The 22,244-nt window shown below is 40.7% G+C and overlaps 1 protein-coding gene across 1 annotated transcript in view; it reads left to right on the plus strand.

Moving 5' to 3' along the window:
- ptprn2 (protein tyrosine phosphatase receptor type N2) overlaps positions 1 to 22,244 on the plus strand; it is a 261,458-nt gene that overhangs the window by 46,694 nt on the left and 192,520 nt on the right. Inside the window, exon 3 of the mRNA XM_066688002.1 lies at positions 14,931 to 15,044. Coding sequence (XP_066544099.1) covers positions 14,931 to 15,044 — 114 coding nt within the window. The remainder of the gene's footprint in view (positions 1 to 14,930; positions 15,045 to 22,244) is intronic.

Below are 22,244 nucleotides of genomic sequence, written 5' to 3' on the forward strand. Positions count from 1 at the left end.
AGTGCGAGAGAAAACATCAAGGATGTTCAGAATTTACTTTGCAATGTTTCCTTCATGTACTGAGATCAGCATCAGCCCGAAAATAATAATTTTCTATTGGCTTTGAGTAAAATGTAGCACAATGATGATTGAGTACTGATATATAATAATTTAAAGTAAAATAAATAAATCAAATACCACAGAAATGCATATATATCATAATCTGTTTACATGTTCTGGGGACTGGCAGATTTATTAATGTTTGATTTAATTAAAAACAAAACAACAACAATACTGTTTGATCCCAATTATTTTAGGCTACATCAGGCGCCACACTGTGGTCGCCTCTGTGTACTGCACTCTGAGTTATTTTCTGCTGTTCTACAGTCACCTTAGAGGCCTCTTGTCAGAAAGGGTGCTGCATTTTACGTGACATGATTATTGCATGTGTGACTGTGAATAATGTGGAGCATTTTGCACCAATGTGAAAGTAGGTTAATGCTGTGCTCGAAGTATTTGTTTTATCTTAATTCGTAATATTAATCTCAATATTAAGTATATATATATATATATATATATATATATATATATATATATCTTATCTTTAAAGCATGTGTTTCAGAGATCAAATTAATATTTAAACAAAATGTGTGTTTTCCATTCTGGTTCAAACTGATGTGAGTGGTACTTTTCTTATCTTTAATTATTGTTATTATGATGTTGTCGACACCTTTATTTAAGGCAATGTATAAGGTTCAATCAGCACACAACACTACAGGTCTGATTTTGCCAGAGTAGGTAAAGTATTTACTAATGAGGACAGCAGCGTGTGTGTTTATTAGAGTAACACACTGACAGCTTTCTTCTCATGCGTAATGGTTGCAAAACGTTTCCCAAAATAATCTCCATTTCATAACCTACAAAATGTAATAAACTGAAATCAAACTACTGGTCTTACTCATGTACTACACACTAAATCACAAGTGTGGTCCTTTGTGTTGAAAACAACACTGCATGTCTTTGCACTTCTTAGTTGTTGTGCAGGGTGCTGAGGACACGCACAGCGGGAGAGAAAAGTTGCCAAAAATCGAGCTGTGAAGCATTCTGAGAGTCTGGTCTGCAGCTCCGATCCATGTGCATTTGATTGATTTATTACTTGATTGATTGCTGGATGTGCCCAAGTCTGTATCGCTCTGAACACAAGTGAGGAGCTTAGCTTTGGCATCACGCTGCACTCGGCTGCTTTCCATGTGAGGCGCAGGCTGTTGCTTTGCTGGCAGCTCTGCTCGGATGTGTTGAGGAGGCCTGGTGGGAGTGTGATGATAGTGCAACAGAAAGAAAAAAATAAATACGTACCAAAATAATAAAACCCCAAACACACAGCAGCAAGGGTTGTCATGGAAACTGGCAGTACAGAGCCAGCGAGAGCCCGGGCTGCACATCTGGCCGAGGCTTCACATGTCTCACTTGCTGCTGTGCAAAAGGTGGATGGGTCAGGACAATTTCTAGGTCTCATGTTTTTGCCTTAAGAGGTGGTACATACACCGATCAGCCATAACATTATGACCACCTGCTTAATATTGTGTAGGTCCCCCTTTTGCCGCCAAAACAGCCCTGACCCGTCGAGGCATGGACTCCACTAGACCTCTGAAGGTGTGCTGTGGTATCTGGCACCAAGACGTTTTAGCAGCAGATCCTTTAAGTCCTGTAAGTTGCGAGGTGGGGCCTCCATGGATCGGATCGGACTTGTTTGTCCAGCACATCCCACAGATGCTCGATTGGATTGAGATCTGGGGAATTTGGAGGCCAAGTCAACACCTTGAACTTGACACCTTTCTATCAAAACCAGCACTCACTTTTTAAGGAATTTGAGCTACAGTAGCTCGTCTGTTGGATCGGACCACACGTGCCAGCCTTCGCTCCCCACGTGCATCAATGAGCCTTGGCTGCCCATGACCCTGTCGCCGGTTCACCACTTTTCCTTCCTTGGAACACTTTTGATAGGTACTGACCACTGCAGACCGGGAACACCCCACAAGAGCTGCAGTTTTGGAGATGCTCTGACCCAGTCGTCTAGCCATCACAATGTGGCCCTTGTCAAAGTCGCTCAGATCCTTACGCTTGCCCATTTTTCCTGCTTCTAACACAATAACTTTGAGAACAAAATGTTCACTTGCTGCCTAATATATCCCACCCACTGACAGGTGCCATGATAATGAGATTATCAGTGTTAATCACTTCACCTGTCAGTGGTCATAATGTTATGGCTGATCGGTGTATTTATGCTGCACAATACAGTACAATGCAACACAGGACAGCAGCAGTTACTAAACCTGCACTGCACTGCATGACATGACACTACATTACAGATTTATATAGTGCCTTTTGTCTGAATTTATCAGACATAAAATACCAGCCTAAGGAAGTCAATCTTGTACAATTTAAAAAGTTAAATTGAAAAACAGCTGCAAGATGCATCAGCACTGTGGGCAGAAAAGAAGGAAGCTGATTTGGGGCCAGTTTGTTATTATTATAGTTTAGTTTGTGTCACTCAGTTCTAGGGGGAAACAAGGATTCCAATGCTGAACCCTGGTGTGTCTTTGAAGTTGTTTCCATAATTCAATTTTCTTTTAATGTTCCTCTCCACTTACAAAGACCATAGTTCTCAGCAGCTGTTGCATTTCAATTTTCAGAATAACTGTGTGAAGTCATTAGATTTCCCAGCTCTGTATGTTTAACGCCTGAGTATGTTTTTTTGGCTGCAGTCTAAACATTTTTTTTTTTTATGAACCTAGAAGGTACAACATAGATATAATAATAATTCACATCATATTACAGCCAGGTGGCATGTAGTGAGAATTAAAAAAACATTTTAAATAAATAAGTGGTTGCATAAGCACACTAGAATTTTAGAACTAATAAGAACCTGACCATTGTAAATATTCTCAGCAAAGGTCCTCAAACAATGAGACTATTTCAGAGCTTTCAGTCTTTCAAAAGAAAGAGAAAATATTGGGAGCAAATATTTACAATTTTGCACAATGTAAGTTTAGAAAATACTCATCTTATCAGTACCAGCTCATCAACAATAAATTAATAAGTAACAGATGAAATATGAAATTGAATGCAGCATACATTACATTTGTGTAGTTGGAGCAGTCACACATTTTTCCATGGGAGAAATGCCACTACAGGAAATGACTCATCTTGATCCGTGGGAGGTATTGGCAATATGGACTTTCAGTATCATCAATTAATAGTTTAAAGCTTCAATTTGTACTTTAATGGGTTGTACAGCTCCGGTAGTCGGAGTGGTCACTCATTTTTCAGAGGGAGGGTGTGTTAAAAGGAAATGACCCACCCCGGTCTCTCTCTCTCTGCCAACTGCCAAGTAAAGTGGTTAAAATATAAACAATAAATTGATAAGCAAGAGCTAAGATATGTAATGTAATGCATTGTGCATTAATCTTCCATATTTAATGAGGAGGAAATGGGAGGGGGGGTTTCTGGTGCACCAACCGGAGATGACCATGCCGTGTGCGAGAGGAGATGTGGGGACAAAGTGAAGGAAGGCATTTTCAAGATCAACAATAAATTATCAGAACAAAAGTTAAATATGTAATTTAATTTATTACATTACATTTTGGAGTTTGAAGAGACACTAACTTTTCTGAGGAAGGTGTTTTCGTTGAGCTGACTGGAAATGACTATGCAGGAGGTAGGGGGCCACATTCAATTAAAGCCATTTCAATATCACCATTGAATTAAAAGCCTAAAACTGAAATAGACTATAATCCTTACAATAGCCCAGTACATATTCTCTGTACTAATTCCCAATTTGATCCTAAAATGAATCCGTGGCATTGATAATGCATTTATTTAACAATATTATTTTTATTTTCAACAATTAATAGAAAAGCAAATGGGTAAAAGCATGCATGTACAGGTTTCCTTCACTTCAGACAGAATTCTGTGCGACACTGATAACAGTAGACTTTCGACATTTTGATGTGGGTTTAACATTTAGATTTATTTTGTGATTTCAAATTTAAATTTGCAAAACCCATATTTAGGATTTATTTGAATGTTTAGTCAAAGAGCAAATATTTATTTTCAAACTGGAGATTTAACATGTATTTATTTATTTTAAGAATATGTATACATGTGGGAAAGAAAATACTTAATGATGTTAAATCTGAAAAAACAAAAACACATAATTGGAGATAAATCTGTGACAAAAGACACGTAAAAAATGTGGGTTGTTTTAAATTTGGGATCCCATATGACCACCAAAAATTAATTATGTGAAATCTAGTCCATGGTTGTTTATGAGATAAAAATAAATACATTGAGCAGACTGCAGAAAATTCATACTTTAGCGACCTTGCCTTTTTCTGGTCGCCGTAGCAATAAAAGTACTCAAAACAGAGTTTTCCAAAACAAAGCTATTGTTTATTAGTCTTTCTCAGAGGTACTTCCACTTTCCCCACTTTCTCATAAAACACACAGGTCTGTCTCTTCACTTAACTCCAACTTGACTGCTTGAGCGGCGCGCCACCACGCCCTTATACACCAATCAGCCATAACATTATGACCACTGACAGGTGAAGTGAATAACACTGATAATCTCGTTATCATGGCACCTGTCAGTGGGTGGGATATATTAGACAGCAAGTGAACATTTTGTCCTCAAAGTTGATGTGTTAGAAGCAGGAAAAATGGGCAAGCGTAAGGATCTGAGCGACTTTGACAAGGGCCAAATTGTGATGGCTAGACGACTGGGTCAGAGCATCTCCAAAACTGCAGCTCTTGTGGGGTGTTCCCGGTCTGCAGTGGTCAGTACCTATTTGTTTGTTGCGTATGGGGCTGTGTAGCTGCAGACCAGTCAGGGTGCCCATAGTGACCCCTGTCCACTGCCGAAAGTGACTGGTGCACGTGTGCATCAGAACTAGACCACGGAGCAATGGAAGAAGGCTGCCTGGTCTGATTAACCATGTTTTCTTTTACATCACGTGGATGGCCGGGTGTGTGTGCGTCGCTTATCTGGAGAACATATGGCACCAGGATGCACTATGGGAAGAAGGCAAGCCGGCGGAGGCAGTGTGATGCTTTGGGCAATGTTTTGCTGGGAACCCTTGGGTCCTGCCATTCATATGGATGTTACTTTGACACGTACTACATACCTAAGCATTGTTGCAGACCATGAACACCCTTTCATGAAAACAGCCCTGATGGCATTGGCCTCTTTCAGCAGGATAATGCGCCCTGCCACAAAGCAAAAATGGTTCAGGAATGGTTTGAGGAACACAACAATGAGTTCAAGGTGTTGACTTGGCCTCCAAATTCCCCAGATCTCAACCCAATCGAGCATCTGTGGGATGTGCTGGACAAACAAGTCCAATCCATGGAGGCCCCATCTCGCAACTTACAGGACTTAAAGGATCTGCTGCTAACGTCTCGGTGCCACATACCACAGCACAGCTTCAGAGGTCTAGTGGAGTCCATGCCTCGACGGGTCAGGGCTGTTTTGGTGGCAAAAAGGGGACCTACATAATATTAGGCAGGTGGTCATAATGTTATGGCTGATCGGTGTATATCCCCCTATGAGGTGACACCCACCCGCCCAATCACTGTTCTATGGCTATACCACCTGGAGACGGGGGGAGCCACACAAGCACAATTAACCCACGAACATCCCTCCCTAGCCCAACACAATAACACCCCACATGTAACACACATACACACTCATGCACACCCACACAGACAAACAGAGTCACTGAACTGACCCACCCACCCACAGTACACACTTTTACACCCCCCCCCATCCCTTTGACTACCCTACTGGCATAGAGACACACACAGTCGCCCTACAGACACCAGCCAGGATCGCTACAATACCTTTAATTTAAAAGTTAGAAGTTTAACAGGTTCCTCTGAGTAGTTGAAAAAACAAGGTAATGGACGCACTTATCCAAGGTTTCTACCCCCCATGTCTTAACTCAGTTTAGTAAACTGGAAACAATCACCATTCGGCAGTGCAACACTGATTATAATATTCACAAGTATAGCAGCATATTATTGTGTTCAATAAGTGCATACAGTATGTTTAAATATTGAATGCGTTCATGATGCAGGCAATCGTCACAGATTCTGAAAATGAATTGCTTTGCCGGTCAGATCTGCGCACATCCTGCACCTGAACGCACCAGTGTATTATTCGGTTGTATCAGAAGTAGACTGTCAAATAAGAACGTAAGAAGAACATATGAAACTTAACACACGAGAGGAGGCCATTCGACCCATGGTGCTCGTTTGGTGTCCATTAATAACAAAGTGATCCAAACATCCTATCCAGTATTTTTAAATGTTCCCAACTTTTCAGCTTCTACCACATTGCTGGGGAGTTTGTTCCAGATTGTGACGACTCTCTGTGTGAAGAAGTGTCTCCTGTTTTCCATCTTGAATGCTTTGAAGCACAATTTCCATTTGCGTCCCCGGGTGCGTGTGTCCCTGCTGATCTGGAAAAGCTCCTCTGGTTTGATGTGGTCGATGCCTTTCATGATTTTTAAGACTTGAATCAAGTCTCCATGTAGTCTCCTCTGTTCCAGGGTGAAAAGGTTCAGGTCCTCAGTCTCTCAGTAGGACATTCCCTTCAAACCTGGAATAAGTTTGGTTGCTCTCCTCTGAACTACCTCTAGAGCAGCGATATCTTTCTTGAAGTGTGGAGCCCAGAACTGTACACAGTATCCAGATGAGCTCTAACTAGTGCATTGTACAGTCTGAACATCACTGCCCTTGTTCTCAATTCTACACTTTTGACAATATACCCTAGCATTGTGTTTGCTTTTTTTTTGCTTCCCCACATTGTTTGGATGGAGAAAGTGAGGAGTCCACGTAGACTCCTAGGTCTTTCTCATGCGTTACTTCATCTAGTCCTACTCCTCCCATAGTGTAATTATAGTGCACATTTTTGATACCTGCATGTAATACTTTGCACTTGTCCACATTGAATTTCATCTGCCAGGTGTCGGCCCACAACTGAATGTTATCCCTTTGAATAGCCTGTGTTACCAAGATTGTATCTGCTGAACCACCTATTTTAGTATCATCTGCAAATTTGACAAGTTTGCTAACTATCCCGGAGTCCAGAACATTAATATAGATTAGAAAAAGCAAAGGCCCTAGTACTGATCCCTGTGGAACTCCACTAACAACCTCACTCCAGTTAGAAGCGACTCCTCTAATCGACACCCTCTGCTTCCTATACATCAACCAGTTCATAATCCATCTACTTACATTACCCTGAATGCCTACACCTTCCAATTTGAGGATCAGTCTTTGGTGTGGAACCTTATCAAAAGCTTTCTGAAGATCTAAGTATATCATATCATATGCTTTCACATGATCTACAGCTGCAGTTGCATGTTCAGAGAACTCTAATAGATTAGTAAGACATGATCTGCCTCGTCTAAACCCATGTTGACTATCTCCAAGAATATGGTTTTCATTAAGATGCTCCTCTATTTTCTGTATAATAATTTTTTCCAACATTTTACAGGTGATGCAGGTGAGACTGATAGGCCTGTAATTTCCTGGCTCAGTTTTGTCCCCTTTCTTGTGGATTGGTATGACATTTACTGTCTTCCAGTCAGTTGGCACATCCCCTGTTCTAAGTGTCATTTGGAATATTTCAGTTAGCAGCCTATAAATAATGTCCCTAATTTCTTTAAGTACTGTTGGAAATATACCATCTGGCCCAGGTGATTTGTTTGTTTTTAATTCTGCTAGTCCCTTATGTACCTCCTCCTCATTTATCCTGATCTCTCTTAGGGTTTGACTGGACAGATTGTTAACCTGTAGCATGTTATCTGTTTTTTCTTTAGTAAAAACCTCTGTGAAATACTCATTTAGAACATTTGCCACATCTTGTTCATTTTCCAAGATACTTCCATGTTTGCCCGTTAGCTGTTTACTTCCTCCTTTATTGACCTCTTGCTGTTGTAATATTGAAAAAGAAGAGGTAGACTGTGCTCCAGTCTTCCTCTTCTAAATGCCGCTTCATACCTTCAAGGTTTGCTTTTCTAAAATTGTAGACCATTGTTTTAGACTTGGTCATTGTTTTTTGAAAGAATGCCTCAAAGCGAACCATGTTGTGATCACAGTTTGCCATTGGTTCTCTAACTAGTGTTCCTCTGACTCTATCCTGGTCATTTGAAAAGATCAAGTCAATGCATGCACTCTCCCTGGTTGGTTCCCTGACAAATTAAGTTAGAAAGCAGTCATTTACAATCTCAACCATTTCTATTTCTGCTTCTGTAGTCCCAACCGGGCTTTCCCAGTCTATGTTTGGGAAATTGAAATCCCCCATGATAACAATCACAACAGTCTGTAACACACTCCTACCGCTAATCCTCTGGATCTTTTATTCAAAGGTTTAACCCACAAAGATTCTGTTTTATTAATAGGATATAATTTTAGTTCTTCTGCCTCAATGTCATTTCTGACATACAATGCTACCCCATCACCTCTTCGATTTTGCCTGTCTCTCCTAAACTGTGTGTATCCTTTCAACTTGTATTCATCCCCATCATTTTCTGTAAGCCATGTTTCCGTCACTCCTACAACATCATAGTCACCTGTCAGCACTGTGGCTTCTAGATCTAACATCTTGTTCCTTGTACAAACATTTCAGTACTTTCCTACTAACAGTTTCCCTTTGTTTTCTTTCCTTAGTGGAACATCTCCCATTGTCAGAGCTCCCAGCCCCCCTGGTCCCTAGTTTAAAAGATTCTCAATTACTGTGCACATATGCTCTCCCAATGCATTAGCCCCCCTTCAGTTTATATGTAGACAGTCTGGTTTGTACAGGTCCCATCTGTCCCAGAAGAAAGACTCCATGAATCTAAAACCCTCTTCCCTACACCAAGATTTCAACCACGTGTTAAACTTTCTAATCTCTGCCTGTCTCCCTGGCCATGCATGTGGTACTGGAAGTATTTCAGAGAAAACTACCGTGGAGGTTCTGCTGTTTAGTGTCATTCCTAACTCTTAAAATTTGTCTTGCAGAACCTCTGTCCTACCTTTTCCTATGTAATTGGTTCCAATGTGGACCATGACCAGTGGATCCCCCCCGGCTTTGGCCAGTAGCCCGTCTACTAGTTTAGGGAGATCTGCAACCTGAGCACCAGGCAGGCAAGATACCATGCGGGTCTCTATATGACTAGAACACACTGCGTGATCTACACCTCTAAGAATTGAGTCTCCTACTACAACTACATCCCTGTTCTGGAGGGGAGTGGGCACCATGGTGCTCTGGTGCTCAAGTGCCCTCTCGTCACCCTCGGAGCAATCACTGTCCAACTCGGTGTCCAGCAGTTGGACCCTGTTGGGCATTTGTAGCTCTTGGGATGTCACTAGGGGTTGTGTGCGCTCTTTTCTGCGGTTACGACCTACTGGAACCCAGCAGTTCTGTACACTTTCCTGCTCTAAGGTCTGAACTCTCCTAGGTTTTGTAGTGCACACCATCTCTCTTATGGGCTGATTGACTAATTCTTCTATATCACTCATACAGCGCAGATCAACAAGCTGAGCCTCAAGATCATGGACCTTGATCTCTAGGACTTCAACATGCTGACAACGTTCACAAATGAAATCCTCTTGAATGAGTTCATTCAGGAAGGCAATCATTCTGCAACCCTGACACTGTAGTGGCCACATGCTTCTAAATTTAGTAAGTTGTCAGTGCCAGTCAGTTTTTTTGTTACCAAGAAACAGCGCAGCTGCTTACATACCTTTGTGTTCAGCTACTGTCAACCAATTGACACCTCACTGACTCACTGACTCCACCTCCAGATTCCCAAACTAGATCCCCTTTCCTTCAATCTAGTCTAACCACACAACAGCTGGACTGAATTAACAACAATTAAGGCCAACTAGGAATAAGATTTACTTCGATTAAGGCAAATCTAAAAACAAGATTAGGAATGCTAAGACTTTCTGAAAGTAAAAACACAACAAAATAGCTTTCTCTCTCTCTCTCACCTGTACTGTGTGACTTGTGTTAGACTACTGCATTTACTGTATTGATGCCATATGTATTTTTTATTGTATGCGTCATGCTGCCATTTCTTTTGCACTAATGATGTAAAATGTAAATATGTTTTATTAATACAAAATGAACTGAGCTCACTTGATTATTGCAATATGTACACAGTGATCTGAGTCCTGAGAAAACACGGAAGTGAACCACGAAATCAAACCCGAGTTAATTTCCAAACAAACTGAGCACGTTTGTACATGACAAGTGTGAATAGCAGCACACTGACTGATACATTGTTTCACAGCAACGAACTGAACCCAATTTTGTGAAACAAACCCTGTGTAAGGGGGTAACACGTTTGCCTGTATATAGATATTATATTTTGCATGATTTATTGGTATATACCACCTGACATGTGTGGCAATAGTTAGCATTACATACGCCAACCTGTTGGTTCATCAATAACTCTCCATTTCTAACGACCCGTTCCATTTCTTGTTAAGGTCACAAGTTCTTGTTCAAATGTGGGTTGACATTGTTTAAATGTACCCCTATTCTGATTGGTTACATCAGTTAGCTGACACACTGCATCTACCATGCAAGGACGTGGTGCATCATTTGTCAGTAATCATTTTCCTGTTCCTTTCATACAGACCCTTTGCCAGCAATTTGCCAGCAATTAGACTAGGAACCTTGCCCATTCACACAGACCTTGCTGGCAATTGTTTCAGTGTGAATGGGGTTTTAGAGCACTACTCTTACAGATCACATTCAGGATTAATTTCATATGATGGGTACAGCCTGCCCTTTTAAAACATCTTTTCAGCTGGTGTGTGCCACCATTATGGCCCCTCTTTTTAAATGGACTATACTAGTGTAGTATGCTAATATGCTAGTGTCCCGGTCAATAGTATTGTAAGAGACTGGCATAAGTGCGGTCACGAGAAATTCTGCTTAGGGATGTGCGATTTTTAAGTAAATAGCAGTACAACTATAAGATTCTGTAAAACATTTTTTGTTAAGCTGCTATTTCCAACAAACCGGATGTATGATTGGGTTCTCCTCAATGAAAGCACAGATTATTTTTAGATGCTATTTGTCCCCATTATAGTTTTATGTAAAATGTACGTAACAAGCTGGCAGTTCGTGATATTGCTTTTGTGTCTGTGTTGAGGCAGTGTGCAATTATGAGACACATCGGGGCCACAGGTCACCCTTAACAATGGCACACATGGAGCCACCTGTCACTGCTGAAATGTGATTGTTCACAATCGTAATACCTCACAATAGACCTGGGGATCTTATTAGTCTTGATTACATCATTGCCAAAAATATATAACTGGCTCCCCTGGCAGGATGAATTTTCTCCCCTCACCTTCAGAAGATCTTATTAAACAAAAACAAACATTTATAAGTAGAAGTAAGTGGCAGATAGTGAAAGGTGAATGTAATGGAATATTCTTTGGGCTGAGTCCAATTTCAAATTTTAAATCAAGCAGGGCTGCTGCTGTGTCTCTATATTGCAAATTCAGCAACATAAACTGGATTAAACATACACTCTGGTGTTATTTTTGAATCTGACCTAGAATACAAACTCTTCAGTGATCTGCTAATATGTGGAGAAGCAGAATGAACCAGTGACTGACATGAGCTGACGTTGGTGTGGAAAGAGTACAACGTGGGTAGACCAAAATGTAGCCTATGAGTCTATCCATCTGTATCTCTCTCTCTCCCTCTCTCCCTCTCTCCTGTATACCAAAGCCCACACAATGCAAGATATATTTCATATTCAGGCAATTCCCCCTCTTGCAAGCAATCACAGCTGTACAGGAATGTCTTCGAAGGTTCGTTCCATCTCCAGAACGTTTGAGTTTTTTCCGAAGGTTCGTCACATCTATTTCTTTCTCGTTAACAGAAACTGACAATGTGTGAATACACCCAATTAGCACAACCAATGAATGTCCATGCATGGAATAAGCATAATGCTTTGGTGGGAAGGAAATTAGTCTACTAACATTACTTTAGTCACTAGAGTCTGGTTTATAAGAATATTTTGAACACAGATAATACAATATGCAACACGTAAAATAATAACACAAAAGGGGGAAAAGTAATTAGTAACTAAATAGTATTACTAGTACAGTAATATTTGATAGTTATAGTGTATACACAATTTTACTTTCAGGTTTTAACTGCATTCGTTAATTAAGATGAAGCTGTGTCCTATCATGGGTTAATCACAGCAAAACACAGAAATTACAGTGCATTTGTGCTATGGTAAACTCATTAGGGTGGCATTCATGTGAAAGATGTATACAAGAATGTTGAAATCCCTTTTTTTGTGATATATTTTACTGAACCATATTTTAATCTATTCTATTTTTATAAACAGTTGCCTAGCATATGTATACTTATAGAAATAAATAAATACGTAAACTTGTGCAGGGTCTGACATTTTTAGTCAGGCAATGTAAACACACAACTTAGAGTAAGAGTTTTCTTATGTAGCTTTATTAAGCTTAATTTCTAAAGCTGTGAGATCCTATCACTCTGAGTTCGGAAGTCTTTTTTTATTTGAAATGCGTAGAAAAGGCAGAAAAGCAATTTGGCTCATCCCAAGGATTGATGGGGCACAGGTGTTTCTGAATGGGAGAGCAAGACTGACAATTACAGCTATCTTCAATACAGCCCTCGTGGGAAGCATCAGAAGATTAAACGTGAGGAGGAACGCCCCAGAGAAATACATGAAATCATGTTCACAAATCCTTCCTTCCCTCACAACAGCTAGGAAGTCAGAGACAGAGACACACACACAGAGGGAGAGAGAGAGATAGAGAAAGTTTGACTTAATTATACTCATTAAAGTGCCCTCGCTGTGCACAATAATGCATTAAGATAAGAAACATCCATGAAGGCCTACGTTTAAAGAAATTTGCTGCGAACATTTAAAGTGAAGTACGGAGGCCACATTTATGAAAATAAATGCATGGAATAAAGTAAATAAAATGGCTTTCAAAAGATATACTTGTTATGGGATGCACTTTCCACTGTATATAAGACCCAGAGTGTTGCAACCTTGCTTTCTTTTCCGGATGGACATTGAAATACCAAACTGATAATGGCCTGTTTTGTGTCGCCTAGCAACCACTATTGAGTGGCGCTTGGACCTCCTGATTGAACAGATTAGCGTCCTTAGATAAAAATCCTTTGGTTGATATGTCAAATGCTTATCTTAATGTCAATTTAATGCTGACAAAAACATACATCCATTAGTCCCTAAACAAGAATTTAAGGCTTAAGAAATATTTGCATCAAGGTTGCATGTGTAAGTGACAGGCCTGTGTGTGTGTGTGTTGAGGGGGAATCAAAACTGACCACAAATACAGTATCAGTATCTTACTATTCATTTCATGATATTTTAGTAGTATGAGATGGCTTTCATTCGTGAAGCACCTAAACTATGTATCAGCAAAACCTGTAAATGGCAGTACAATGAAAGCCTCTCTAGAAAAATGAATGGCAGTTTCTTGTTGTCTTGACAAATGCAAAAATGTTACAGAAACTGTGGACAACATGAAGGAGCAAGGAAAGATTGTGTGCTTGGAATAACAAGAAGAGATAGAAACAAAAGGAATGGATCTGAGAACAAATGAAAATATGTAATAACATAATTGAAGGAGTGGAAATGTTAAAATGGCAATGGTGTGGACACACTGTGAGAAGAACAAATCAAAGATGGACAAAATAAGCTGTTGAATGGATATATATATATATATATATATATATATATATATATATATATATATATATATATTGCCTGGCTTATTAAGATGCACTTTTCATGATAGACTGTATTTTATAGAATTTATATTTGGGCACCTAGAAATTAATCCTCAGGCATTTCGCTGTTTGGAAATTTGTGTAAAGGCTTTACAGAGGAGTTTGCCAGATTTTAATTTAACTCCTCAAATGTCAGCTCTTGATAGCTTTCTGTTTGACAGAGACTTCTACCTTGTACCTCTTGCAAAGCTGATGTCAATTACGGTGGATTGCACTTTTGTTTAGGTGTAAATGTATTTAAATCATTATTCTTGCTTCACTCTTAATATTTGAAAAAAACAGTTAGAGAAACAATCTCCATCTTGTATACGCATTACAGTTGACTTTTTTCCCTCTTTTTAAATGGATCTGAAAGTGAGTGATACAAATTCTGATTATGAAACATTTTGTTTGTAGGGGGAAGTGTTTGTCTTCAGAAATGCAGAATATATAACTCCACATCCCCTACCAGACAGATTGTATCAGCAGTCCCACATGACTAGGGAAAGGGTTTTCATCCACAGTGTTTGTTATCCATATGTGTGGGTGGGTGTAAGAACCTCTGACTGGCAGACATGTCTCTCTATTTCTGGCACTGGTTATATCATACAGTTGATCTTTTTTTGTTGCTCTCCTTCCCTTGTGATGTGAGTTAAAAGATTAATTAACTCATCACGATGAAGTCAATGGAAATTAAAAAAGGAGCATTATGGTTAGCTACACAACTCAATTATGCATATATTTACTGTGCTTGTTTGTGTTTGTCTCTGCTATTAAGCTAACACCTCTTTGAGAAAAAAACAAACAAGAGGGGGATTTTCACATGGAACTTTCAGATTGGTAATTTAAGATATCAAAAGTAAATGAAATGCTACATTTGAATAAATTGTACCAGAGGGTATTTACTTTTCATTTTTTAAATACAGGTACATTTAACAAGATGTTAAAGTTTTAAGAAAAGGCGCCCAGATAAATCAATAAACATATCAATGACAGAGCAGCCTGTTCACCAGGGAACTGGGTTGTGCCGGGTCCAGTGGGGTTTGCTCTTCTGGTTCTGTGCTGACGGGAGTGTGTGGGTTTCTCCTTACAGATGGCGTGTTTGGGAGGTGTCAGCGGGTGCCGGTGATAGACGTATACAGATACGAAGTTTCTCCAGGCACTCTGCAGCGTCTCCGAAGTCTCCTCCAGAAACTGTCTCACCGAGGTACAGTACAGACAGACGCAACACCGACTTTGAGTGCATCACACGGACTGCGGCAGCTGCTTCAGTCTGCGTTTCAGCTGTCTGCGTTCTTCTAAACCTTCAGTGTTGGCCAGTGACGCCACTGAGCAGTGCATGTTTGCTGTGACTATGCTTATGTATATATCATCTTCATCATGTAGATATAGATATCATTGTCATAAATATATTTATTGTTAGCTGGCACCCAAGACACAAGATTAAAAACACAATACTACCAAACAGGCAAAAGCAAAGCCACCCACACAAGCCCTGAAACCAGAGGGAAGCTTCTGAGGGCCAACAGCACCTCATGAATGACTTTCTCGACAAATGGACTGTGTAGGTTTGTCCAAAGCAGCGTTTTACACAGTGCTGTGGAGAGCTGGATACGGGCTGATGGAGAACACTCCTGTGAGCCCCCATCCTGCAGGCTCACTCTCTGTAGCATCAGTCCCTTCATACTCTGAACACATGGTTAACGTGACTAAAGGAGCCCAATAACGGTGTCAATTAAAGGTTTGGATCGAACGAAAACCAGCAGTCACTGTGGCTCTCCAGAACCAGGGTTGGCCCAGCCTTGGCCCTAATGAGCAGCATCAATTAGCTAGGCTTGGGTTCTGCCATCCACTTACAGAATAACAGGACAGTCCAGGACATGACAGTTTGCTTTCCCTGTCCCATTTTAGATCAGAAATTTAGAGTGCACTGTCTTCTTTACCTTGAAGTGTAATTTTTCCCCCATTTGAATGTTCATATCAGTCATCACATTATGAAAGAGTTTGTAGTCACAAGATGAGGGAGCCAGAGAGAGAGAGAGAGATATCAATTGACCTCAAGGGGGATCATTAAGTACACTAATGTATACAAGTGTACTGTATATAATGTAGGCATTCAACTCACAGAAGAGCATCATTGAAAGCACAACTGGGTCAGTTTATTTGTGGCCACAGCAGTACAAGACCCTGTGATGCAGCCGTTTAAGGCCACGTAATGAGTGTTTCTCCCAAAGCCCAGAGCACTGACGGCACTTTAAAGTTCAAGTGTTAAACTTTATGCTCAGTTTCAAAGCTTTGACTGTTTGAGGTGGTAGTTCTGCTCAGGCACTGCGTAGCACCCTCTGCAAAAATAAAAACTGTCTTCCCCACTGAATTTATGTCTTGAAACAGGCTAGGTTTTATGATGGACCCAAAGTGACGATAAAGCAGCTCCCCTGAGGCAGTTTTCAGAGTTGCTATAGTCCTTTAATTAGTTAGTTAATTCTTTAATTTGGGAACATGTCTGCACATTGTTCTCTTTATGGTGGCTACCAGTTCCTATCCAAATTGCCAACAGTAACTCAGTGGCCTTTTCAGACCTATGGATGCCTTAGTGAGATGACGGAGTGAAAGCGGAACCATTAGCAGATGCTGGGGCGTGCAGCGTCCCCGACCAAAACCACAATCATCGTAAATTCGCAGGACATTAGCGTCGATTCTCCCATCGGGTCAGTGAAGTGTACCTAATCACATTAGGAAGAACATTCTGCCGAGTCAATGAATGCATGTCATCTAATTAGGTTGTTTAAATGGGATAACGACTTGTGAAATGGGATAAATTTCAGATCCTCTTAGGTCAACAGGACTTCTGTAAATCTGCTAATCCCGGTTTTATTGCAGCACTCTGTAGTTTTATTAATAGACTTAAACTGTTGCCCTGTGGATTTCAGACTTCAGACTCCAGTGCTCAGTTTTGATCGAATTCTCTTCCACTGAGAATGAAAATCACCAAAACCAAACACAAAGGACATATTTCAGTTTTCACAACCATTAGATAAGACCTGTAGTGTTGTGCACCAACCTAGTGTTTCATTGTGTACCGCACTCAGACCCACACATACAGTAAGACCGAATCTGTATCAGAGGCTGTTTCATCCACAGGCAACTGTCTGTCAAATCAGTCAAGTGCTGTAAACCAAGATTTGGTGATTGGCAGCAAGGAAGTTGCAGGACTGGGACTGTGAAAGGTCATCTCTTTGTAAGTTTTGTTTCTTTGTCAAATTAAACATGAACTTGAAGTGAGACAGGGAGATTGCCAGGAAGACAACAAAAATGTGCAGTGAAAGCCTCCAATTTAATCTTGAATTGCACCTCCTGTCTTTACTGCTTTGTACTGTAGGCTCACAGCAAAACAGCACAGCAGGGGAATTAAATGTCTGTCCCCCTACAGGTTTTATAGCTACGTTCCAATTCTCCCAGAAGGACTGTACTAGCTCCAGAAAAAGTCTTTAAGTGATGATTACAGTTTTTCCCAACATTGTCCTGGAACGATTGTTGTTTTGTCTTGATAAAAACAACACCTCCCAGCCTTTTATCCCAGCCCTGTTATGTGTAATTTAACTACAACACCTACAGCACTTACAGATTGCTTTTTGTCAAATGCTGATTTGCAGGGGTAGGTCTGTGCAGACAGACGAATCTGTTAATAAGATATCACGTCAGTACAGGACTGTGCCAGAATATGAATGCCAGACAGCTTGGTGGTGTATTTACTGTGAATCGCCACCAGATGGCAGTCAACACTTGCGGATTGCGTTATATAACCTGAAACACTCCCCCCACCCCTGTTTAAATTGGCCACCAGTTCGCTGAATTTAAAATAAATGAGTAATCAACAAATCAGACTTCCTTCTGTTTAGCAGGCATAAATGGGAATCGAAGACTGTGCAGGAATAAATAAACAAATAAGTAACCAACACAGGAAAGATGATAAACAAAGTGATGGGTATCTGGATTTAATGAGACACTGTCAGTAAAACTGTGGGCTCATTTTAATTCGCTTATGAACAAGAAATGTCATCAGAAATGATCAGATGTAGTTCACGACTCTGCTTCTCCCTCGATTGAAGGCTTTGACATCTTGGGCCTCAGAGAGGAGTATGCAAAGCTACTACAATTACTACGATTACCGGGCTATTCCACAGTGTGTGGCAGGGGCAGACGGCATCCCCTGCTCCTTCTACCTCTTCCTCTTCCTGTTCTTCTTCTTTTTCAACCTACTTCTTCTCTTCCACCTCCTCCTCCTCACTTGTCTTCATCTTCGTCTTCTCTTCCACGTCCTCCTCGCTCTTCGTCTCCTCCTGCTGAATTGGAGCAGGACGTGTGTTTTCGGTGCTGCACTGTAATGTCAAACACCTCAGGGCCTCAGTATTAAAGCTCAGCAGCGGTCAACACATCAATGGCATTGATTAGTCATGGTCTTCCTTGCATTTAAATAACTGTAGAAAGCAAGCCATTTATGCTTTCCACATCAACAGTGTCATTAGATCAATACAATTGACCTTCCATAGGTTTTTAGGATCTCCATCACTGTTGAATTTGTAACCTTTTTTCCTCAATCTTTTTTCTATTTTTTTTTCCTGTCTGTTATTGCATTTTCATTGTGTCATCTTTAGTTACAAGGCTCTGTCGGCACAGTGGCAATCGCTTTCATATTAGGCGGTGTTAATTCTTGATTAGGCCGAGACCGCTTTATCATTCAAGTGCGTCTGTCGCAGTCGTTCCACCCTTTATTTTGCAGCTTTAAAACTGTCAGCACTTTAGTGTGTTTTAAATAACCATTGTTTTTACTTTTATTATGTTAGCATGCATTAAAAAGCTGTAGGGCTGAAATGGATATTGATGTGCTGAAAATATTTACTGAGGTATTAAAAGCTTGTTTCGACTAGGAAGAACTGAGTTCCTGTCTTTGCCATGTTTATCAAACTAAAGCGGTAATAAGTAAAGTAAAACTAAGGAACACTGTTACTATTATTGTCATTAACCTTTGAATGGGACCCATTTCTTTCCTTCCAAACCAATTCTGTATATTGTGGGATGGCTGTTGTTAGTAAATACACTCGACTTTTATTTTAATCTCCTCTGATATGAAGATACTTTGTGTATTTATGATGACACTTAAAGTTGTTCTGTCGTCCTCCATTTAGTTTATGGTCCATGCAATCTCCCCCCAAAGCTTCAGGTGGTCTGAATATGAATATGAAAAAATAAAAATAAATACTTTGAGAAAAGCTGGTCAGTGCGATTCTCTTCTAAGTGGAGCTCAGTGCCTTTTGAAGCAGAGTAATGGGGAAATATGGAAAACGATCGACCCCCTTTAATGATTAACCATCTAATTTCACCTGTTATCAGAGCATCTGCACTGTCTACACCCAGTCAAGTATAAAAATACACAGTGGCAGAAGATTGACGTTTTGTAACACGTTAAGCGGAGTATTCAGAGATCTCGCTTTGTCTGCTCTGACCGAGAGGGCGTTCTCGTGCCACGCAGGTCTCACTGTTGCGGGTAAGTGAGGGATGTAGGCGTTTGACAGTCATTTTCGCCCAGTGCTTCCAATATCTTGGAATCTGACACCTTTTCTGATTAAAGAAATCCCCCCCCCCCTCTCTGCTCCCTCCACACACTCACAGCAAGATATTCCTGACAATTGAGATTCTGAAATGCCTACAGACTGTTGGTCTTCATTACATTATAGCCTGTTGTTGGTCCTATTTTTTACTGCTGCCTGGGATAGTGTGTGGCAAGAAATCGCTGTAGTGATATATTGTATTTTGGAAGCCCAACCCTAATGTAAGTCAGAGTTTGCTGGGGCGTGTGGGAGGAGATCTCACCCTACATCAGAAGTCCAGAAGCCAATGCCAATCACTAGCTTTAAGAGGCCAGGTTTGAGAAGATGGACAACTGGCCAGATCTAAGGTGTAATGTAACGCACTGCCCTGTGAAAACTCCCCAGGTGAAACTTAAATCTCTTACACATAATACACACACAAAATAGGTTCTGGGATTAAATTGTGAGAATGTGTGTGCATGTTTGTTTATTTTCAAGCATTGTCTGATTGCATTGGTGGAAGAACTTTGTGTTGACCAGCGCAGACAAACTTGAAATGGTTTTTCAGCTTTACAATGGCAAGACTTGTTCTCTTGGGGATTCCAGCCAATGTATGCCCCAACCCCCCAAATTGCCTTCTCCAGCACTCCTTCGAGCGCCACATCCACACAGCTTGACAGCAAAGCAGAGGGGAAGCTGTCACCATAAAAAGCTCATGCACTCGGAGCCCTTGAGGAAGATGTCACATACATAAGAAAGTTTACAAACGAGAGGAGGCCATTCGACCCATCGTGCTCGTTTGGTGTCCATTAGTGATCCAAGGATTCTATCCAGTCTGACTTTAAATGTTCCCAAATTTTCAGCTTCAACCACATCGCTGGGGAGTTTGTTCAAGATTGTGACACCTCTCTGTGTGAAGAAGTGTCTCTTGTTTTCTGTTTTGAATGCCTTGCAGCCCAATTTCCATTTGTGTCCCCAGGTCCGTGTGTCCTTGCTGATCTGGAAAAGCTCCTCTGGTTTGCTGTATTTGTGTGGCCAGTATAGTTTGTTTATGTATTTATTTTTGCCCAGGGAAGTGGTTTTGTCAGAGTGCAATAAGATACAATTAAATGATAGACCGAAGATGCTGGTCATGCATTATATAAAATGGGCAGCCTTGGGAATTGTTCCACTTATTATTTTGCAGAATGTCAGACTCCATTATGGACGTCCAAGGACTGCAAATAAACTGGAATCTGGTCGGGAATATTGAGCTCTTAAAAGACGTGGCCAATGCCGAGCTATTGTAATCTGCAGATTGTTTGGAGAACAGTGTTTTGTTTTTGTTTTGTTGATTACTAGGGGTTATTGGCAGGAATAATTGGGCTGTTCTTCTTTTGTGGGTTTATGCTTGTTGTAGCTCTTTTTTTTTCGGAGCACATTCGCAAAGCTCCTTGAAACTTTCTTTCTGCCTTTGTCATTTCAATTCACAATCGCTCTTTTCTGCTGATTGCTAACCTGCATGCTGCTCAACTGTGACAGCCTAATTAGTGTCCCGACCCCCACCCCCCCCCTTCAGTCTCAATTTCAGGAGAGACTCGTGAAATCAGACATTAGCAAGATGATGGGGATTGTACATTTTCCCCTCAATTGCTGCCACTATATCTACTGATTTGTACAAAAAAATAAACCTTGTTGCATTGTACAAGGTGATTCATAAATATGGGCATTTTGGAGCCTTTTCACAAGGGGAAAATAATACACAAAGTGGAAAATATCTTCTCCAGCTGGGTAAAAGAGAAAAACCTTAATGTGGTGCCTAACATCTCAGATGTTTCAGAAGGCCATAGTTTGAGAAATCACATCTACAGTGTGATGGATAGCATCGTCTTGCATAAAACCATTTTAGTTTTTTCCCCACTCTAAAGATAATGTGGACTATGAGAACATGTCACTGGCAGCAGAGGAATAGCCACACATCAGTACAGAATATGCATTTTTCTTTCCAGTGTTATTATTTGGTGTGGCATCCACAAAGCAGCAGATAATGGCCTTGGTACATTACTGAGCATCACTGTCAAGGGCAGTGTTTCCCCCCTTTACATGATTATTTATTTCTTTATGAATTGGCAGAAGCCCTTACTTGGGGTGACTTACAATTTTCAAAATACAATATGCAACAATATGCAGTGTGAGTCCTTGCAGATGTGAACAAGCAACAAGTACAATCCACGTCAAAGTTTCATCCCTGATGTGTGCAGGGCAGGAGAGCAGGCAGCAATGTTACAGATGCAATTCCTGTAAGATGATTAAATAAGAATCAGGAGCCAAAGGGAGCGCGTGAGTGCAATTAAGAAGTGCATTAAGGCAAGAGTGCTGTGATGTCCAGGAGGTATTGCAGGGACAGTCTGAGCAGCTTTGCAGCTTTTAAGTTTTCATGACGCTTTTCAAATTATTGTTGTGCAGTCTGTAAGAGCACCCTGAACACTGACTGTGCGTGAGGCGAGAACTAAATTCCCAATTCCCATAAATAAAAGAATAAGTTTTACTAAAACCACCGCCCTCCCTCCCACACACACACACACACATTTCAACAAGTCATCTTGAAAGGCTCATTTTGAAAAACTTTAGAGGAGGACATGAGCAGCAGAAGCGAGACTTTCTCTTGCTTTACTCTCAAGCAATCAGGCTTGATTTCCCTTCCACGCAAAATGATCTCTGTTCCACTCGAGGGCACAATCACTCTATTCAGAGAGACACCGTCTTCTCTGGAATAAGAGCCAAGAAGATTAATCAATTCTCACCGGGTGCGAAACGGTATTGGCGTCTGACACTGTGTG

This window comes from Amia ocellicauda, chromosome 2, assembly GCF_036373705.1.
Source record: "Amia ocellicauda isolate fAmiCal2 chromosome 2, fAmiCal2.hap1, whole genome shotgun sequence".
NCBI classification, from domain to species: domain Eukaryota; kingdom Metazoa; phylum Chordata; class Actinopteri; order Amiiformes; family Amiidae; genus Amia; species Amia ocellicauda.